General features: G+C 37.4%; 1 protein-coding gene across 3 annotated transcripts in view; it reads left to right on the forward strand.

The window, feature by feature from the left end:
- Positions 1 to 20,025, forward strand: part of STAG1 (STAG1 cohesin complex component) — a 430,559-nt gene extending 410,534 nt beyond the window's left edge. The window contains exons 25-33 of one of the 3 annotated variants that reach the window (XM_061194629.1): positions 2,293 to 2,394; positions 4,498 to 4,646; positions 5,408 to 5,536; positions 9,219 to 9,424; positions 13,207 to 13,381; positions 15,583 to 15,693; positions 16,241 to 16,355; positions 17,844 to 17,924; positions 18,012 to 20,023. In XM_061194629.1, coding sequence (XP_061050612.1) covers positions 2,293 to 2,394; positions 4,498 to 4,646; positions 5,408 to 5,536; positions 9,219 to 9,424; positions 13,207 to 13,381; positions 15,583 to 15,693; positions 16,241 to 16,355; positions 17,844 to 17,924; positions 18,012 to 18,035 — 1,092 coding nt within the window. In that variant the 3' untranslated portion in view covers positions 18,036 to 20,023. Of the gene's footprint in view, positions 1 to 2,292; positions 2,395 to 4,497; positions 4,647 to 5,407; positions 5,537 to 9,218; positions 9,425 to 13,206; positions 13,382 to 15,582; positions 15,694 to 16,240; positions 16,356 to 17,843; positions 17,925 to 18,011 lie in introns of all 3 variants that reach the window. The other 2 variants (XM_061194628.1, XM_061194630.1) reach the window with 2 other exon arrangements.
- Positions 20,026 to 21,821: the final 1,796 nt, after the last annotated feature.

A 21,821-nucleotide genomic window follows, 5' to 3' on the forward strand; every position in this document is an offset into this window, starting at 1 on the left:
TTTTTCCTGAGGGAGGTAAAGAGATGTCGAAGGGTTTTATACCATTCTTTATATGACAGGATTTTGATAGGTTGTCGCCTTCCTGGCTGCTCTCCTTTCCAGAAGCTGCATTTTGTTTCTGAACCACAAAAAAAGCAGTGCTCAAAAATCTTTGATATAGCCTAAGAGGCACACTTCTCAGTTTATGTATTTTGGCCTTGTTCTTATGTCAGAGACAGTATTTTATTTTGTCCATGTTCAGAATATTGTGTATTCCATTGATTCACATGTTTATGTCCAGTTCTAGTTATGACATAGTAACTAAGTCATCATATTTTGCTAAACAACTGCAATGTGATGAGCACTGTGTTTGTAGCCAGGGATTTAAATAAGACATGATTTCTGCACTAAGGAGGTTACAGATTAACAGAGAAACTGAAATGTAAAGATAATATAACATGCTAATAATGAATAGCTGCCTGTGTTCTATGCCATTTATATTTGAGACACTGTTCTAAAGCTTTTACATTATCTTTGTTGATTACAGTAACTCTGTGAGTTAGGAAATAATATCATATTTACAGATAATGAAATTAAGGCTCAGAGAGGTTAAATAACTTTCGAAGATCCACACAACTTTTTTTTATTATTTATTTATTTACTTACTTACTTACTTACAGACTGCGTCGGGTCTTAGTTGCAGCATGCAGGATCTTTCGTTGCAGCGCGCGGGTTCTTCATTGCAGTGCGCGGGCTTCTCTCTAGTTGTGGCACGCGGGCTCCAGAGTGCACTGGCTCAGTGGTTGCGGCACGAGGGCTCCAGAGTGCATGGGCTCTGCAGTTGCGGCACGCAGGCTCTCTAGTTGTGGCGCATGGGCTCAGTAGTTGCAGTGTGCGGGCTTAGTTGTCCCGCGGCATGTGGGATCTTAGTTCCCTGACCAGGGATCAAACTGGTGTCCCTTGCATTGCAAGACCACTTTTAACCACTGGACAATCAGGGAAGTCCCCACACAACGATTAAAGTAGCAAAAACTGGCATTCGATTTCAGGTTTGCCTAGCTTCAAACCTCAGGTCTTTCCACTAAACCATAAAGCCTCATCATGATTACTGTAGTGATAGATGTATAAATTACAAAGCAAGCACAAATAGAGACAAGTGAGCAACCAGAGAAGGCTTCCAAAAGTAATGTCGAAATGGGGTTTGGTTAGATGAATATGAGCTTAATATGGTTTTCCTTGTCATCCCTTAGCAATACTGTCTTGGTTTCAAGAAATAAGCTTTATCATCCTTAGCAATTTTTACACTCCTCTGTTCTTTCTAAGCTTTAATCTTTTTGTGAATATTCTAATAGTTGTTTGCTATTCTTTATTATACATCCTTGACTATTTGGCTTTTTGCCTCATTTCTCTGTGTGATCGTTAAAAATCTGAATTTATTGTTGATCTACCTGTCGAACCACTTCAGTGTTCTCATATATCTTTCTCTTTTTATCTGCATTGAGATAATTTTTAATTGCACTGAAAGGATGATTCTTTCGAGACATTTCCCCTTTTTTTTGCACCTCACATCATGGAAGTATACCCATCTTCTTGAAGATTATAAAAATCCAGTTGTCAAGCTAATATACTCACTTCTTTACATAGGTTATAGGTTTTATGCTCTAGCTTGGAAGTAACATCCAGATTTAATGGTCTCAAAGTTTTTCCTAATTATTTACTCACAAGGAAAACTCTTTAAATCCTGTGTCCAAAAATTGAATTATAAAGAAATTAGTTGAATTTTTCTTAATCACTGTTGAAGAAGTCAGTGTTTTTATTTTTTATAATGGTAAAATATAGACATGTTATGGGGGATAATGAGTACACAAAAGTATTCAGTGAAAACTTAAATCTATTACTGTAATCTGCCCTTCCCCTTATTTAGGCCTACTCCCCAGAAGTAAGCAAGCAATTTTAACTGTTTTGATTTTAGCTCTTTAAGATGTTTCTGTCAGAGTTCTATTTCTCGATTTGTCACCTTTTAAATCTATTGAATCCATGTTGTAAAGAATGAGGAATTTTGCTCACCTATATCACTTCTTCTCCTCTTGGAATTCCCAATTTTTTAGTTTTATTATTATTAGTTATTTCATAATTTTAAATATCAACTGTGTATTCCTTTAACTTTAGACAATATCTTTTAACCCTCATTAGGTTTTTAAGATGAAAAATTAAACACCTCTGTACTCACCTTTCCATTTCTTTCATCAGCCTATTATTTATCTCATTAAATATCAACAGTTTTAAAACTATGTTTTTTTCTTTTTCTCACAGTATTACAATGACTATGGTGATATTATTAAGGAAACACTGAGTAAAACCAGGCAGATTGATAAAATTCAGTGTGCCAAGACCCTCATTCTCAGTTTACAGCAGGTAAGAAATTTGAAGGGAAAGAGATGAAGAGTAGAATTAATATTATTGAGCACTTCCATGTGCTTATTATTATGTGCTAGGTATCTTACCTCATTTAAATTAGGTCATTACATTAATACATTACTATGGATACTTTCTGGTACAAAGATGTGTTATGTGTCTTTTCTTTAGGAAGACAGTCCTATAGTTCACATTTCAAGTAGATGAAATCCTAAGGTGATCTATTCTTAGACCAGATGAAATGCCAAATTGGATATTTTAAAAGTAATCATTTTTAAAGAAAAAATTTAAAAATACATTTTTAAAGTATTTAATAAGGGAAGGGGCAACAATAGTATCCAATGAAGAAAATATGTCACATGTATTGCCTAAATAAGATTTCTAGTAAATACCTAGTATTAACGTAGAGATGGGAGAGTTGGGGATGGCTGTAGGTATGTATGTATATATTTAGCCTATGATAAAGGTCAGTGGGGAAAGGATCGGGCCTATTCAATAGGTGATAGCCCTACATAACATGTACCCAAAATAACTACTAGGTGGATTACATATGAATGTTAAAAATTAAAAGTTTATAAGAAAATAAAAGGATATTTTTATGTCCTGGAGTAGGGAATTCCTCAAGGAAAGAAGCCACAATGTAAAAAATTGATTATATATATATATACTTACACAGATTTATACATCAACCAGCACTCTGAACAAAATTTAAAAAACAGTGACAGATTGTGGGAAAATATTTTTAATCATACATAGCAAATCCTACAAATCAGTAACAAAGGTAGATAAATCCCGTAGAAAAGTGAGCAAATGAAAAGCCACTTTTCAGAAGAGGAAACTTTAAAAAGCAGTAAACACATGAAAAGAGGCATAACTTAATTAATAATTAATATAATACAGATTGAAACAAGGAGACATCACTGCTAAATAGACTGGCATGAATTAAAATGATAGATAATACCAATGATTGTTAAAGATGTGGCAAGAAAAGGTCCCTTGTGAAAGCAATTGCTCTTACCTTCTTGGACTATAATTTTGCAGTATATTTCAAAATTTAAGGTATACATTCCTTTTAAACCAGTATTTTTGCTACTTAGGTATCTACGTAGATACATGCAGGTGTGCACAAAAACGTATATGTGAAAGATGTTGTACTGCAACAGTCTGTGTAATATTGCAAAATTGGAAATAGTCTAAATGTCCATCAACAGCGGAATGGTTAAATAAACTGATACTCTGAAGTAGCTAAACGATTTTTAAGACAAAATATTAAGTGAAAAATAGCAAGTTTCCGGATAAAATATATAGTACAGTACCATTTATGTAAAAGTTAAAACTTTATATATGTAATATATTAATGTGTCTAAATTAGTCTAGAAAACTTTCAAACTTTAACATTGATTTTGACAGGGAGATTCAGTACATAAGCAGGGAGTGGCTTTAGATGAAAGCTTGGGCTATCCGTCTCTCATAATAGAAGGGAGGGCAGATAATCTAAGTGTCTGACTTTGATGACAGAATGATGATTGCTTTTATATTCTTTAGTACTCCAGAGTTTTGTTTCTGTTATTTTGATACAATATATGTAATGTCTGTGTAATTATAAAACCTCTTCACTCAGTTTAAGAACTTTTTTGTATATTTTGTTATTGGGTGGGAAAAATCACCCCATATAGCTTAATGGTCTTCTTTTACATAATGTTCTTCTCTAAGATGTAATAAGTGAAAAAACAAAGTTCTGAGCCCTGTATTTCATATATTACCATTCCTGTGAAAACAACAAAAAGAATACATAGATGTTTATGAATACATAGTATATTTTTGTAAACATATTTCCTTTTCCCAACCCAAAATGTGTTCCTTTTTGATAAAAAAGAAATTCCGGTTTGCATTTAATCACACAACTAGCATGAAAATGAGCTCAAGAAATAGTAGATGACTTGGAGAATGGGAACAGTGTGGCTACTGTTAGTACAAGGAGGGAAATATGTATTTTACCATATGGCTTTTAAATATTTTTAAATTATATTACTTATTCTAACAATAAATAAATATTTCTTAACTATAGGTTTTTTCCTCTTTTTTTTTTTTTCTTTCTACCAGTTGTTTAATGAACTTGTTCAAGAGCAAGGTCCCAACCTAGATAGGACATCTGCCCACGTAAGTGGCATTAAAGAATTGGCACGTCGCTTTGCCCTTACATTCGGATTGGACCAGATCAAGACACGAGAAGCAGTTGCCACGCTTCACAAGTGAGTGAGCTAAATAAACACTCTGTTATATACAGTCTGGTTTACTGGAGTTTACCAGAAACAACTATTATATGACCAATTTTTAAAGTGACAAATGTTAGAATTTTCAAGTTATGAGAACTTTAGAGGTTGTCTAATCTAGTGATTCTCAACCAGGAAGGTATTTTTAATTTGAAAAATAGTTACTTCACACATTTTTTCATCTTATAAAGTATAGAAAGGAACGTTTAACAAGATGTTCTTATCTGGTCTATTGGTGAGAAAATGTTGTGGGAGACATAGGTTTAAAAGCACTGTGCAACTTCATTTCATAATGGAAACCTCATTTCATAATGGAAAACTGAGTGACAAAAAATTTTGAGTATCTTACAAAAACTCAGACACCTGCTTGGTACCATGACCAACTCTAAGAACCAAATTTTCTAACAATCTCAGTATCTTTCCAGGGTATTCTGTTATCTCTAAAAGCTACACAGGAATTTAGCTTTGTGGGTGTTTAGCTATTTCTTATTATTTTTCCCAATATAAGTTGTGAAATATAGGTTCACAATATAAGTTGTTTTCCACTGTAAATAATAAAATGAAATATTATTATGCAACTATGTCATACAAATTAACATTATTTTACCATTTGAATTTGTCAGATTTTACTACCTTCAGTGATGATTTTGCTGCCTTCCCAACTATTTTTGAAATTCTAGCCCATTGAAGAATTATACTAGCTATTTGGAAAAATAAGACAATATTTTCTTTTATTTCAGGGATGGCATAGAATTTGCCTTTAAATACCAAAATCAGAAAGGACAAGAATATCCGCCTCCTAATCTGGCTTTCCTAGAAGTACTAAGTGAATTTTCATCTAAGCTGCTTCGACAAGACAAAAAGACTGTGTAAGTTGCACGTTGCAGGACAAGTGGCTTTTATCATGACACCATTATAATTTTAAATGTTTAGTTTTTGAAAAAAATCATCTAGATATAATTACTCTTGGTAACTTAGGCTCTGATAGGTTGTTTTAGGGCAGCGGTCCCCAACCTTTTTGGCACCAGGGACCGGTTTCACAGAAGACAGTTTTTCTACGGATGGGGGATGGGGGTGGGGAATGGTTCAGGTGGTAATGTGAGAGATGGGGAGCGGCAGATGAAGCTTCGCTTGCTCACCCGCCACGCACCTCCTGCTGTGCGGCCCGGTTCCTAACAGACCCAGGGGTTGGGGACCCCTATTTTAAAGGACTATAATTTTCTTTCAAACTTTTATATAGTTTTTCTTTGATTGCTTACCTTTTAGTACCCTAGAATTTGCAAGTGGAAATGACTTCTTATTCTCTAATTCAAAGATCTGTGAACACTGGCTTAACTATTGTGGAACACTTTCTTCTTTCCTTTTATATTAATTATATTTTAGTTTTATTTTGTTTTTGACTTGTTTCAAGAAGATTGAAGGTCCATTTCGCTTATAGTTTTCTTTAGGATGCTGTTCAAGTCTTCTATTTTCTTTTGTTCAGTTGTTCTATCCATTACTGTAAGTGGGGTATTAAAGTCTCCAACTATTTTTACTGAATTGTTATTTCTCCTTTCAGTTCTCAGTTTTTGCTTCATGTGTATTTTGGGGCTCTGTTGTTAGGTGTATATATGTTTATAATTGTTATGTCTTCCTGGTGGATTGACTCTTACTTATCACTATAAAACGTCCTCCTCTGTCCCTAGTAATTTTTCTCTTAAAGTCTATTTTGTCTGATACTAGTGTAACCACTCCAGCTCTATTTTAGTTACTGTTTGCATGGTATAGCTTTCTTTCCATCCTTTCACTTTCTGCCTTTTTGCCTTTGAATCTAAAGTGTGTTTCTTGTAGACAGCATATACAGGCATACCTCAGAGATATTGCAGGTTCACTTCCAGACCACCACAAGAAAGCAAATATTGTAATAGATAAAGCAAGTCACATGAATTTTTTGGTGTCTCAGTGCATAGAAAAGTTATATTTACACTCCACTGTAGTCTGTTAAGTGTGCAATGATGGCATGATGTCTTAGAAACAGTGTCCATACCTTAATTAAAAAATACTTTATTGCTTAAAAATGCTAACCATCATCTGACAATGCAGAGTTACTGCAAACCTTCAATTTGTATAAAATGTAGTATCTGCAAAGCACAGTAAAGCAAAACACAATAAAATGAGGCACGCCTGTAGTTAGATCATGTTTTTTCTTTTGAAACAATCTCTGCCATAATAATTTCTATTTTTTATATGTCTGTGCCTTTGTTTTTTCCCTCTTTTATTGCCTTCTTTTATATTAAATGGCTATTTTCTAGTGTAACATTTTAATTCCTTCAGAGATCTTTAATTATATTTTTTAGTTATTTTCATAGTTGTGGATATGAAATACCATCTGCTATCATTTCCTTACTCTAATACATCTTTGCTGTCACACACTTTTTTTGTGTACATTGTCAAATACACATTTCTATGTTATTGTCCCAGTGACAGAGCAATGCATAGTTTTATACAATTGCTTTTTAAAATCAGTGAAAAGGACAAAAGATAAGTATATATGCAATTATATTGTCCTTTATGACTACCTGGTAATTACCCTTCAGCACTCTGTTTTTTCCTGTAAATTCAGATTACTCTCTGATTTGTTTTTAGCCTGAAGAACTTCCTTTAGTATTTCTTGTAAAGCAAGTAAGCCAGCAACAAATTCTCTAAGCTTTTGTTCATCTGAGAGTGTTTTTATTTCGTCTTTAGCTTTGAAATACAGTTTTCTAGATACAAGATTTTGGGTTGATAGCGTTTTACTTTCAGCACATTGACTATGTTATCCTGCTGCCTTCTGGCCTTTACTGTGTCTGATGAGAAGTCAGCTTTTAAACTTATTGGGAGTTCCCTTGTGTGTAATGAGTTACTTTTCTCTTACTATTGATACTTTTCAAGATTTTTTTAGTCTTTGGCATTCAGCATTTTCACTGTGATACATCTGGTTGTGGATCTCTTTGCATCTATCCTGCTTGGACTTTGTTGAGCTTTGAAAATGTGTAGATTCATGTTTTTCATCAAATTTGGAAGTGATTAGCCATATTTCTTCAAATTTATTTCTACACCTTTCTTCTCCTGGTACTCCCACTATACATGTCAGTGTACTTAATGAATCCCACATTTCTCTCAGGCACTGTTCATTTTTCTTCATTTTTTTTTCTCTCTGCTCTTCAGATTACATAATCTCTATTGATACATGTTCAAGATTACTGATTTCTCTTCTGCCAGCTCAGATCTGTTGAGCACCTTTAGTGACTTTTTAATTTCCATTGTTGTACTGCAGAATTTCCATTTGATTCTTTTTTTTTATATTTCTATCTTCTTATTCATGTTCTCTATTTAATGAGAGATAGCGTTATTATACTTTTATTCTTTAGACATGGTTTTCTGTAGTTCTTTGAACATATGTATAATAATTGCTTTGCAGTTGTTGTGGGCCAAGTTTCTATTGCTTGGGGTTTTTTTCCTACATATGGATTACATTTCTCTGTTTCTTTGTCTGTCTCATAATTTTTTGTTGCAAACTGACCATTTTAGATAATATATTGCATATGTGATACATTGTAAAATAATTTAGCTACTCTTGATATTCATTCTTTATCCTCCTAGAGATTGATGTTGTTGGTTGCTTGGTCATTTATTTGGAGTAACAAACTCTGTGAGGTCTGTTCTCTTGCAGTATGCAGCCTCTGCTGTCCCTACTCAGATCTTTTTTTCCCTTGTTTTTTATCATTTAGCCTGTGTCTGCCCCTTATTAATCAAAGGTTGTGCTTAAACCTCCTTAGCAAGTTAGATTTTTACTGTTGGATGTGGGTGTGGCTTTTGAAAGCTGCTATCACAGTTCAGGGTGTTTACTTTGCCCCATGGTCAGCCAGGGGACCGGCAGCTTAGAAGGTCCCTCTCTGATTGCTCCTGAGAAGGGCAGTCTTGGGCCATGTACAGTCTTCCATACTAACAGGAAAACATGTGATTTAATTTATTTATGTTATTTATTTTAACTTTAATTTTTTAGAGCAGTTTTAAGTTCATAGCAAACATGAGAAGAAGGTACAGAGAGTTGCCATCCCATAGACCCCCTGCCTCTACACGTGCATAGCCTCCGCCACTATCAACAACCAACACCAAAAAGGTTGTTTTGCTGGGGAGAGGGTATGCCAAGCTCCTCACGTCACCATTCTAGAAATCTTGCCCTGGTTTGAACACTTTAAAAGAAAATTCAATAACCTTTTTGAGCCAGACTTGTGATTTTTTTTTTCAAACATTGGTATTTAAAAACGAAGAAAGGAGTAAAGTAAGAAATACACATACACCCTTAGTAATACATCTGCTTGTTTAAAAGTATTCCAGGAATTTGTGAAGCAAAACCTTAAATTCTCAATCCCTCTCTTTCTAAAGGTAACCACTGTTAATAGTTTAATGTGTGTCCTTAAGGATTCTTCAGAACCTTCAGAGAGAGAGAGCCTCAGGTTATGAAAAAAAATGAAATAAGTGATGCATGAACTACTTCCATAAAAATGACTGCTGCTTTTGTGTTTCTAGTCACTCATACCTAGAAAAATTCCTAACGGAACAGATGATGGAAAGGAGGGAGGATGTATGGCTTCCACTCATCTCCTATAGAAATTCGTTAGTCACTGGAGGTGAAGATGATAGAATGTCCGTGAACAGTGGAAGTAGCAGCAGCAAAACCTCCTCAGTAAGGAATAAGAAAGGACGACCTCCACTTCACAAAAAACGAGTAGAAGGTAAGTGTGCCTTTATACTATGAGGCAAATAGTGTGCCTGATAGTATCAAGATAAATAAAGTGGTAAATAATCCGTTGAAGCAAGATAATACTGTTAAGCACATTATTTCCTTGTATGTTTCATATACACTGAGAGGTTCAGCCACAAAGGTTGTAACAGACAAAGTGGGACAGAAGCGGGTCAAGGAAAAAGAGCTTGAAAAAGCACTGAACACAGAGGAAGATAGGCACAGAGAAAAAGAGGAGACAGGAAGGTTTATAAAATTGATCCCCTTACCATAGATCTCTAATACATTAAAATTTAAAATAAGACAGTCATAATGTTATTCTATCAAAATGCATCCTAATATAGGAGAGATTTTGGTAAGTTGAGGATGGAACTCTGCAGCACATTGAATATACCAGAAAACTTTCCATTTCCACCACTTGGTTGGATAATTTATTTTTGTATATTAAATTAGTGATGGCCAGATCTGGTTTTTTAACCCTCATAGGCTATGGGGAACAGGGAGTTGAACTGTCATGAAAATGTGATCAATAATAGATATTCCTATGTCCAAAAAGACTAAAGATTGCTTTATTAAAACAAAGCATTAGTCTTAAACTAAGAAAACTCAAAGTAAAAATGCTTATTTCCTCAAATAATCTTGCTCCATCTCCATGCTTCTCCTAATAAAATCTCTCCAAAGCAGGAGAGGACAGTGATCTGAATCATGCTGTGGCCCCTTTTCACAAACTTCTGTTTACCTCTGCTGCCTAAAAAATAGTGACTCATCAAAGACTTTGCTGAAATCTGTAGCAAAATTAATTAGAATTTAAGTCTAATGTTTCTTTCATCACTGGGGAGGCAGTATTAACTACTGATGAAGAGCACAAACTCTAAATTCAGAGTTCTAGAATTCAGACCTGGCTTTCTCGTTTTTCAGCTGTGTAACCTTTGAGCATGTTACTGAACCTCGCTAAGCCTCAATCACTGATCAGATGAAGGATGATCTGAGTATCTATCCTGTTAGCTATTGTGAATATTAAATTAGATACTTCCCCAAAAAACTTAGCACACACAACAGTGATTACTTAGCACAGTGCTTGGCACACAGGCAGCATTTGATAAATGTTAGCTGCTGTTGTCAGAATGTTGTCATCATATAGTAATGCCCCTTTTCTTGCATCAGTCAGTAGATTAGGCTGAATGTATATTTCGAAGAGAATAAAAGATTTGAAAATATTTACAGACTTGATGGTAAAGTTTAAGATTACCTTTCAAGTTTCAGCTTTGGGGCTTAAAATCTTTTTGGTCCAGAAAATGAAAATACAAAACCCTGTCTTTATAGTATAGGATCCTGAACTGTTCTCTAAAGAATGATGCCAGTCATTTCCTTTCGGAAATGTCTTCTAGAGCAGCCTTTTTATCAGGGCACCCCACATCTATTCCTCTATCTGTATTTTTTTTCTGCTCACAGCTTTTCTTAGATGTAATAGTCATCTTAGCCAGCATTCATCAAATCCTTGCTATACCAAGAATGTGTTTTACATGCATTACATCACTTAATCATTTATTTGACTAATATTTGTAAAGCACTTAGGTCAGTCCCTGGCACATAATAAATGCTGTATAGATGTTTTATAAATCAATTCTGAGTTCAACAGTATTATCCAGGTTTTACACAGAAGAAACCAAAGGCTGAGAGAATTTAGATAACCATTTATCTGTACATTAATGGAGCAGTTAGTATTATCGTCCTCAGGACAGAGAAGCATATATGGACCAGATAACCTAATTTGGTAATCATTAAATTGCAAAAAAGAAAACTTGCTCCATATCAGTTTCAAATTTACCAAGTAACTAAGGTAAGTTACGTGTCCAGAACCCTTAGGCAACAGAGTTTCATCTGTTTGGAATGAAGATGAGAGAGCTTTGCAAGAAGTGTTTTCATTGAGGAATCTTGAGGGTTAGGAGGATCTCTTCAAGAAGAGTGTGTTCTTCCTGAAGTTACTCTTTTATTCAGTAAGTCTTTACCAAGCACCTTCCTAAGAACTGTACTAGATGCTGGAGATTGGGTATTAATTCCCAGTGAAGAAAGGGAGACAGAGAAGCAGGCAATTTCAGTTCAGCATGGTGAGTTCTCTGATGGGCCAAAAAGGTTCTCTGGAAACATACAGGGAGTGACCAAACTCGTAATGAATCAGGGAAAATTTTTCTGGAAAAGATGACATGTAGTAGAAAGCTGAAAGATGGTTTACCAGGTTAAGAACCTAAATGAAATCATTCCTATGATCATAAAATTTTAAGTGCAGCAGAGAATAAAAGTTTTGAATTAAATGTTGAATGAAAAGTGTTATGAATAAAAGAAGATGTAACATATCTTTGCTGAAGAGATTCAGTAGTGAGCTTTAGATCAGTGGAATGACCTTAACCAGACAATAGGTAGGTATTTCCAGGAACGGAAAAGCCTATCCGGAACATACATGCGTCTGACAGAATTTTAGAAACCGGAGAATACACTGAGAGAGAGAGAGAATGCTTGATAGCAAAGGAGGAGCCTCACATGCACATGTCTCTGAGACTTATTGGGGGAGGAAAAACAATGGGATTCATACTACATTTTGTGATTAAAATTCTTCAGAAGGAAACACATAGCAGTAATACTATTTTTTAAGTCTTCCCACATCAAGAACTTGCAGTTGACCTAGAACAGTGGTGAGGGGGTGCATTAGGGGCACCAACCACCTACAGAGTTGAAAATCCATATCTAACTTTACAGTCCATGTACTTGGTTCCACATCCGTGGATTCAGCCAACTGTGGATCGTGTAGTACTGGAGTACATACTTATTTTTAAAAATCTGCATTTAAGTGGACCCGTGCTGTTGAAACCGTATTGTTCAAAGGTCAACTGTAATTTAGCATTTTGTAGGTAGAACTTTATAATTATGTAGTATTTTATCAGGATTTAGATATGCAAATAATGCTATAAATAGTAATTTAATCTGTTCAAATCTTTATAAATGATCTTTAGAAGAAGGAAAAGATAGTTCCTGATCTCTTGAAGAAACTTAAATCTAATTACAGAGATAACATATACACACGACAGATCACCTGCCAATGCAGGACAGTGTATAATTAAGCCCTAAGTGAGCAAGAATGATTTTGTTTCCTCTAGAAGCTAGGAAAGAATGGTAAGTGGGGGCAGAGTGGAGTGATCAGAGAAGACTTCCCTAAAGAGGTAGAAGTTAGAGGCATGAAATCAGTGAGTCCCTCAATCCAGCCCCGCAAGTATAACCTGGCGGAAGAGTTACTTCTCTGGTGACCAGTGCCTAATTGTGTAACAGGATTTGCTGATTTCTCAGTAAAGGCCAGCCAGATTTTAAGTGCTGCTGCCTGGGGCCCCTCTAAGACCCAGTAAACAGGCCTTTTATTGCTTGAGCAAATGGAAGGTTAGAGGGGTCTCTCTGGCTGGCCACATTCTTCCCCTTCTATAGGGGTGGAGGGACTTGGAAGAGATGATAATGTAGGATAGCTAACATTTGATGTTTACATACATTACCTTATTTAAGCCTTACAACTCAATGAGGTCAGTTACCGATATCCCCTTTTGTATATGAGCAGACTGAATTTTGGAAATTTCATAGCTTATACAAAGTCACACAAGTGAGTGGTGTAACTGGAATTCAAACCTAGGCAGTCTACTCCAGAGCCATGCTCTTTAAATCTATGCTATAACTTCTACCAGAGTTCATTCCACCCATGACATTCTGTGACACTCATTAACTGGAATTTTACAGATGAAAGTCTGGATAATACGTGGCTGAACAGGACTGACACCATGATTCAGACTCCTGGCCCCCTGCCAGCACCACAGCTCACTTCCACTGTACTGCGAGAGAATAGCCGGCCCATGGGAGAGCAGATTCAGGAGCCTGAGTCTGAACATGGTTCTGAACCTGACTTTTTACACAAGTAAGTAGTAAAAAAATTGTTTTCTTGGCATAAAACCTGCAACTGTTAAAGTAAGAAAAATTATTTCATCCGAGCCTATTGTTTTCTCAGTTAATGAGAAAACAAAACCACAAATAGAGTTTAAATAACTTATATTAGAAGATGTATAATAATTCTGCAAACACTTGTGGATCTCAGTTCCTCAAAGTCCAGAGACCGATAAATGCATGGTGTCTTACTAAGTGCTGATTTCATCTGGAGTTTGCAGATTCATTGGGCAAGTCTGTTTCTTCTCAGAGATTTGCCAAGAACACATGCAGGTTTACTTCCTTGGCGAGAGAGCCTAGAAGAGTCTCTGCTAAGGTTGTTCCTAGTCTGAACACGAAATAGACTATTACTTTTATCAGCCATTTAATTAATAGTACTTTGTCTTGGTTAAGTTTATATTTTAAACTTGAACTGTTCATAGATTAAGAATTGTCAAAGCAGTGATAAATTCTGAGAATAGCGGTCCTTTCTGTAGGAGAATCAAGCTCTTAACCTTTTACCGCACTAGCAATTAAACTGTTTTCTAGTACCACGGCTCTGAAAATCATGGAAAAGGCAGGGTGATGGCATGACTTTTGCTTTGAAAACCTTAACTTTTTGTTATTTTCCATTCAACTTTGAAAGTCTCTAAGCTCCTCACTTGTGTTTCTGTTCATATTAGAGTAATGCTGTGAATTACTCTGATGGGTAAGAGAGAATTCTCACTAGAACTCAAATTGAGCAGGTTGAAAATAGAAAGGGGCAGTGTTAGAAGAATTCAGATCCTGGGTTTTCATAAGGAATCTTTGCTCTGAGGATCTGCCTTCTTCAAAGCTGAAAGGATCATCTTTGTCAGCCACTGCATAACTGGGCCATCTTAGAGGGTAGTTTGCCTTATGACCAGCACTCCCACTCCATTTCCTACTGGGGGAGGGGGTGGTATCCTCCTTATTTGAGCCTTGCTTCCCTGACCTTACCGTGTCAGTCCCTCCTGGCTGTGGTCTGTCGTCTTTTTCCTGCTATAGATTTATAGGTTGAATCAAGGTGGTAGCCTAACATGATATAAAGACAGCTGCTTCGAGAGAACTTTATGCGGCAGATTTTAGCTACCAAAAATCGTTCAAGTTTCCATCCTATAAAATTCCCAAGAGTCATGTTGATTTTATGCAAGTGTCCATGTGCCAGTAAGGATAGAGTGCAGGTGGAGATTTGGCTCAGCATGTACCTGACTCCAAACTTCCTCAGAAGGACTGAGAAAAAATGTGATGTACCCTCCCTTGTTCAACTCTGGAGAGCTCTGAGCCACGAAGCCAGCGTCATTCCTGTCCCTTCGGGGGCTGAGTGTGCAGCTAGGGACACTTGTAAGTAGGGCAGCAGCTGGATACACAAGTGTGAGAAGCGCTCTGGTTTAGCAGGGATTTGGGGAAAGAAGCTGATAATTTAAGCACCTGTGGGGGAGGAAAAAGTTTTCCTCAACCTTCTTTAGGGCCCCTGGCTGGGTCTAAAGATTAAACTGACAAAGACAGATTAACAGGAGAAAAGCATACAAATTTTATTAAATTTTTACATGTACATGGGAGCCTTCACAAGCGAATGAAGACCTAAAGAAGTGACCAGAGCAGGAAGCTTTTAAGCCTTTTAGACAAAGAAACAATAAATTTGTGAAGAAATGACAAGACAAACGAGTTTGGACTAGGGGTAGTCCAACGAAGGCTAGGTAGTCCTCATCTTAACTAGGAAGGTAAGCATTAGTTTAACAGGGTTTGTTTGCACGTTCCTCTGGTGCCATCTCTGGGCTGATAAGAGTCTGTCTCCAGTAAAAGGAGAACTTATTTCCTGCCTTTAGGCAGAAAAGGGGGAACTTTTTCTGTGTTTTACTACTTCTTAGTTGCCTTCAGCTCAAAACAATTTTTATCTCAAAGAAACATTTTGGGGTGACATATTCTGATTGCCTTCACACTTAACAACTAGCCTCCACAGCCAGCTTCTCTTGGAGACTTAGGGATCTCCAGTTTACTGCCATTTCTGCAAAGACAGGTCCTTTGATAATGATCTCAACCTTGACCCTGGAATAAATCCAGCTAACTCCCCTTACATGGGGATTAGGCCAACCAACTATGGCCTTTTTAGCATGGGCCTGATTGCCTAAATTCCTCATCTGCTGCCACAAAATGAATAATAGTACCCTCTCTTAGTCCTCAGATGCAGATCTCTTGGTTAGGCCAGCCGAAATTAGAAGACTTAAATCGGAAGGACAGAACAGGAATGAACTACATGAAAGTGAGAACTGGAGTAAGGCATGCCGTGTAAGTGTTACATCAAGTGTCACAAGAACATGATCACTGTGTGATGGTCATTTTGTGTAACGACTTGGGTTTCTCTGATGTTTGGTCTTAGGAGTTAAAATCATAATTCAGGATATGCTATGCAGCGTAGGATATGAATGGAGGACATGGGTGCTTGAGGCTTTCAGCATTTAAATCCTAGTGTGCCACTTGCCAGCCGTGTGGCCTTGGATAAGCTCTAAAACCTCTGTGCCTCTGGTTCCCCATTTGTAAATTTGGGATAATAATGGCACCAATCACTTAGAGTTCTGTGGGAACTGACACATAGCTAGCTAGTAATATTGTTATTGCATTTAAATTATACTTCCTTCTGATGAGTTGAGATGAAATCTTGAGTTAACCAAATGAATGATTCTTGATTACCTTAGAGTTCAGTATCATAATTTGTGCAGTCTATTGGTTGTAATTGGAAGGTGTGCTTTCATTGGTTAGAAGACCCAGTGTAAGAGCCAGAACTCCAGGTTCTATCAGTCTGAACAGCTTCCTGACTGTGCTTCTTCTGTATCAGTCGGGGTCTAATGGAGGAAGATGCTGAGCCCATCTTTGAAGATGTAATGATGTCATCCCGGAGTCAGTTAGAAGATATGAATGAAGAATTTGAAGATACTATGGTTATTGACCTGGTAAGGAAGTTCAATATATTTTTCTTCTGTTAAAATATGTGAAGGTGTTGGTGTAAGATGATGCTCTTGTTTTCAGAACCCTGTGAGAGGAAGAGGAGGAGGAGGCAACATTGACCAACAGTGGGCAGGGCCCATGTAGCGCTTGTAGCACTGGTGGGCATTTGGATGAGCTTATGTATTTTCAAGCCTGTTTTCAAAGCAGTCAGATTTTCAGTTCTGGCAATGACAGGAACTGGCTCCTTCTTATTACCTTCATGAAAAACAGCTTACACTAGATCTGTCTTTCAGTATAGCATGTTCACCTGGCCTCTTGTACTTTAAATTGGAGTCTATGTACACTGCACTCCAACATAGCAACCAAATGCAGAATATGGACCTTATTTGTTCAATGTGAAGAGACATGTTTAAAATAAGGAAATCTGAATATGGACTAAGTATAGGTGATATTAAGAAATTTTCTTTGTCAGAAATAGTAATACATGGTGGTTATGTTCTTTAAAAGTTTCCATCTGTTAAGAGATACATACTGAAGTAGTCATAGGTGAAATGACATGGAGAAGAAGAAAACAGGAATTCACTGGAACAGGATTGGCCAAATGTTTGAAAATTGTTGAAGCTGGGTGTTGGGTGTATGGGAGTTCATCATACTGCTTTCTCTATGTATTAATTTGCTAGACTGCCATAACAAATACCATTGACTGGGTGGCTTCAACAGAAATGTATTTTCTCACAGTTCTGGAGGCTAGACGTCAGAGATCAAGGTGTCAGCAAGATTGATTTCATTCTGAGGCCTCTCTCCTTGACTTGTAGATGGCCATCTTCTCCCTTTGTCTTCACATGATCTTTCCTCTGTGCGTGTCTCCTCTTCTTATAAGAACATGGGTCACATTGGATTAGAACCCACCCATACGATCTCCTTTTACTTACCTCTTTAAATGCCCTGTCTCCAAATACGGTCACATTCTGTGGTCTAGGGGTTAGGAGTTCAACATATTAATTTGGGGGGACATAATTTACCCCATAGCATTCTGCTTTGTATGTTCTGAATTTTCCATAATGAAAAGGTTTGGTAAGAAATGTAAATGAGACCATATCCAATCTGTAACCTCCCTCAACCCACCCATCAGTAGCTCGCCATCTACCTGCTTTGGGGAATTTAGTGAAGTTTTGTCACCTAGTGTTTGATCAGTCTTATAATTATTCCATGATTGAGAGGTATGTTCTTTGTTTATAGGCCCAAAAATTATTTATATGCATTTACACATTCATTGTAATTTGAAAGCCTTTTTTTATCTAAGTGATAATTAAAAGCCAAATACTGTTACATTTTTCTTTAATGTATGCTCCTGTAAAAGCCAGATTCTTTTCCTTTCAAATTGACCCTTAACAGTTCTTTGTATTTATGATACTATTAGAAATATTAGCTGATTATCACCGTTCATTGTCTTAATGTATCTCAGGAAAAAATTATCTGGCTTCTCTTTCCAGCCCCCATCAAGAAATCGGCGAGAGAGAGCTGAGCTGAGGCCAGATTTCTTTGATTCTGCAGCTATCATAGAAGACGATTCAGTAAATGTTAAATTATTACTGTTCTTTATTATGGTTTCTGGGTCTTGTTTATGCATGAATTTAATAATTGTGTTTCACTTTTTCTAGGGATTTGGAATGCCTATGTTCTGAAGTCTGAAGAAAATTTACAAATCTGGAACTCTATTATTTAGAGCTAGAGGCCTATATACTGTGATAGCTTGTATGGGGAAAAAAACACTTTTGATGTGATCTGATTTGTTTTTTAATCAAATGATTGAGGTCAACCCCTATTTGCAGTGACAGAAGAGGAGCATGTAAATTACCCAAGAGAATGTTGGTGAATGTCACCTCAGAAAGACTGACCTGAAAAATCATTTGTGTCCTATTATTGGACTTATCCCAATACAGATGTGTGTGTTTTTCTGGAGGGAGGAAGAAATTTTAAATTTTTAAAACAGCTGTCAAGATAAACACTGTAATACACCTGTTTTATGAAAACTCAGCATTGAGTAAAAAAAAATATTTTTAACTTTATTTTCCTGTTGTACAATTTAAAAACCGTTTTAACATTTTGCCTTTTTATGTTTTAAAAGCTAACCATTTTTATTAAACCTGTGAGTAAAGCAGCTCATCCTAATTGCCGAAGAGTGTTTTGGAGCTCACTGGATTTGGTTGGACCTTGTGGAATACAGAAATATGGAGGAGCAGAATACTGACAAGCTAAGATGAAACTCTGACAGACAGACAGTGCATTGCTGCCAAAAACCATACACCCTCTGTGGACATGGATATGAAATCCCCGATTTTATATACTCTTGAATAAAAAGGTTTATTTTTATTTATAAGGGGGCATAAAATAAGACATGTCCAAGCAGCCGTTTTTCCAACAGATGCTGTACACCATTCATTTTATATAGATTAGGGAGATTCAAATACAGTACATTTTCTATTGGTATTTGTTCTGTGCATTTTTAGCAACTTCTACCAGCAAATAAAGTATTCTCAGTAAAACAAAAATGGTTCTCAAGTTATCAGTTTGCCGTTTTTACCACTTATTTCATGCCCTGCCAAATTCAAGTTACATGGACTTCCATTTTCTTAAAAAGATAATCATGAAGAACTCCTTCGCCATTCAAACGTAATTTTAAGTGTAACATAACCGTGTCTACTTCCCATGCACTTAATACCCTTATGCACTAATTTTGTGAATTAAGTTTACCGATTATAGAAGTATGTGCTGCATAGAAGTCTGTGCTTAGAGGGTGAAGTTCTTAAGCTTACCTTGAAATACAGCAACATTTCAGTGTTAAATGTGCATATTAAGGATAATTCTTTGGGGGAAAGAAATTATGAATCTTCAGGACAGCCTTTAATGGTTTAGAGTTACATTCTGCTTAGACTTTTATGACTTGCTGCTACTGTTATTTTAAAAAGCCCACTTACTTTCTTCCTTTCTGATTTTTAAAGTAAGCCTCAGAACTTCCAAACCAATCCATCCACAGCTGTTTCTGGGCTGGTTTTTAAAGTAGCTGCAACAGAGTGATGAGGCTTTCCCTTTTTACCAAAAAACAAAAGCATTAAAAAAAAAAAAAAAAAAATCTGTGCACCCAGTGACTATGTGGGAAAGCAGAATGGATTACTTTATTCATCCTTTTAGTAAACAGACAAAACAAACTTTTCTCAACATTTGTACAGTTCTGAAAAAAATTTCTTGGTCATCAAAAATGTTTTATCTGCTGATGATTGAGCAATTCCTGGGCTCCAGTTGGGGCTGGGGTCTCGCTTTCCTCCAGAAATGTGGGTTTCACTGGAAGTGAAGGGGCGGGGATGATTGGACTGTCCACCACACCAGCCCTGCCCGCCTGTGGTTCTGGCCAGGGAGCAGGCTGGGAAGAGCCCTGGCACCTGCACAGATTGATCCTTGGCTTGACAGTTTCACGTGGAAAACAGATGCTGACTTAGAATTGTAGACTACCATGCAACAGAAAAGGCGTAATATCGACTCCAATGGGTTTCCAGTTCAGTTTGAAGTCAATCGAATTTTTGTATTTTCAGTGTCTCCTTGATTGGTTTTGCTAGTAATTCTGTAAATTGTACATTTGCAATATGAGGTTTTTTTTCCTTTTGTACAATTTGAAACTGATGCTTCACCTTTCCTTTAATAAACTATTCAAAATCAGGCTTGTGGTAGTCATCCTATTGTTCCTACTAGGTAAAGCTTTAAAGAGGTGATTTCTTGTCCTGTCGACAGAATGATGAAGCTTTCCTTTGTTACCAAAAACTGAGAGTTTGCTCTTTCAGATCATTTGTTAAATGATGGCAAAATTCCTGTATCAATGAGGCTTTACTTCTTTAAGCAAGCATTATCTTAGGACTAGCTCATCAGTTTTCTTTCATTCTTTGTATTTCCTTGGAGAGAGTGAGAGACTAGCTAGGCCAAGTGGTCTGTGATTCAAGAGGAAGCCTCTCGTGGGCTGCGTTTTGGAGGAGGCATTCAGGGATTATCATCAACTGGTCTGAAGCCTGGGTCCTTCCCCCACCTGAGATCCAGACTCAGCACTTCTGCACAGTTGCCCCCTAGCAGTGCCCTGTAAAGATCACTTGTGTTCTGCATGGCTGCTGAAGTGAGGGTTTCTCTTGACATTGCTGCCAGGTGTCACTCTGAACAAAACTGTATCCTACACTTTATGGGCCTGTGTTCTCTGGGCTGTGTTCATTAGATGGCCTAAGATGGCTATGCAGAAGAGGCAGGAATGCACGGGATAAATTGGCAGGTGAGCTCTCCAGGCAGCCCAGGAGGGAAGGTGATGAGGACGGATCTCTGTAGCAGCTCATCTTGAAGGTTATGTGCTTATGAGATTAGACCAGGGCTTTGCCCATGTGTGACTCTACCTTCGGACAAGCTTGCAAACCTCCCAGATGTGACTTGACTGTGACTCTCTATTGGCCCTGCTCTCAGAAATGAATCTATCAAACAAGGAGCAGTGTCTTCATGGGAAACAAAGGCTTAGTGCCTGCTCAGGCTACACATATCAGACCAAACTCGGGTAAGGTTCCATCCATGCCCTCCTAAGTGCCTTGCTCTGTAGGGGTCTCCACTGGGCATCACGTCTTGAAAGATAGCTTTCTGCTCCCAAGGACACATAAATGAGGCATTTCTTATCACCAGGACAGTAGGGACATGGTCAGTACGTACCTACTAACTAAGGCTGCCACATCTGCCCAAATGTGCTGGCTGGATTCCACACAGGCCCCAGACTGAGGCTCTGCCCACTGAGTAGCCACAGCTTCTGCTTGGAATGGTGGCGATCCCATGCTGACAGGGAAGCAAGAGCATGAGGACCTGTAGTTTCACTAAAATACATATATAATAAAGCCACAGCTCTCCAGAAATCCTTTGAAACCAGAAGGACTTAAAGTTCACATCTGTCAAACAGGTGGAGTCTGGGTTGATTCAACAACTCCATCAAGGGTGTTAAGTCAGTGTACTGGGTGAGTGTCCTTCACAGGCTTCTCTGACTGTGGGCAAACCACATCTCAAGTGCCAGCAAAAAGCATCAGTGCATCCAGAAGCAGAGAATTGGGCTGGGGAGACCAAGACATGGTCAGAAGAGAGGCTGGAAAGACTTCACACAAACAGAAGCACTGGACGGCTGCTGGTGGACGTGCGTGCTCCCATGATTCCAGCCGCTCAGAGGGATGCCATCATGCATGAGGTAGGAAAGTTTTCCAAGTTTAGTAGCTCTTCGGGTTGATACAATCCCAAGTGGAGCAGACCACCACCTTTCTCACTCCAACCCTTTGGGATTCAGACAGTACTGCCTGGGTTCAAATCCCAGCTTCACCCCTCATTAGCTGTGTGGTTCAGGACAAATCGGTTTACATACTTAGGGCAGGGACAGTTACAGCAGGACACTCACAGAGCCTCCTACCTCC

This window comes from Eubalaena glacialis, chromosome 6, assembly GCF_028564815.1.
Source record: "Eubalaena glacialis isolate mEubGla1 chromosome 6, mEubGla1.1.hap2.+ XY, whole genome shotgun sequence".
Lineage (NCBI taxonomy): Eukaryota > Metazoa > Chordata > Mammalia > Artiodactyla > Balaenidae > Eubalaena > Eubalaena glacialis.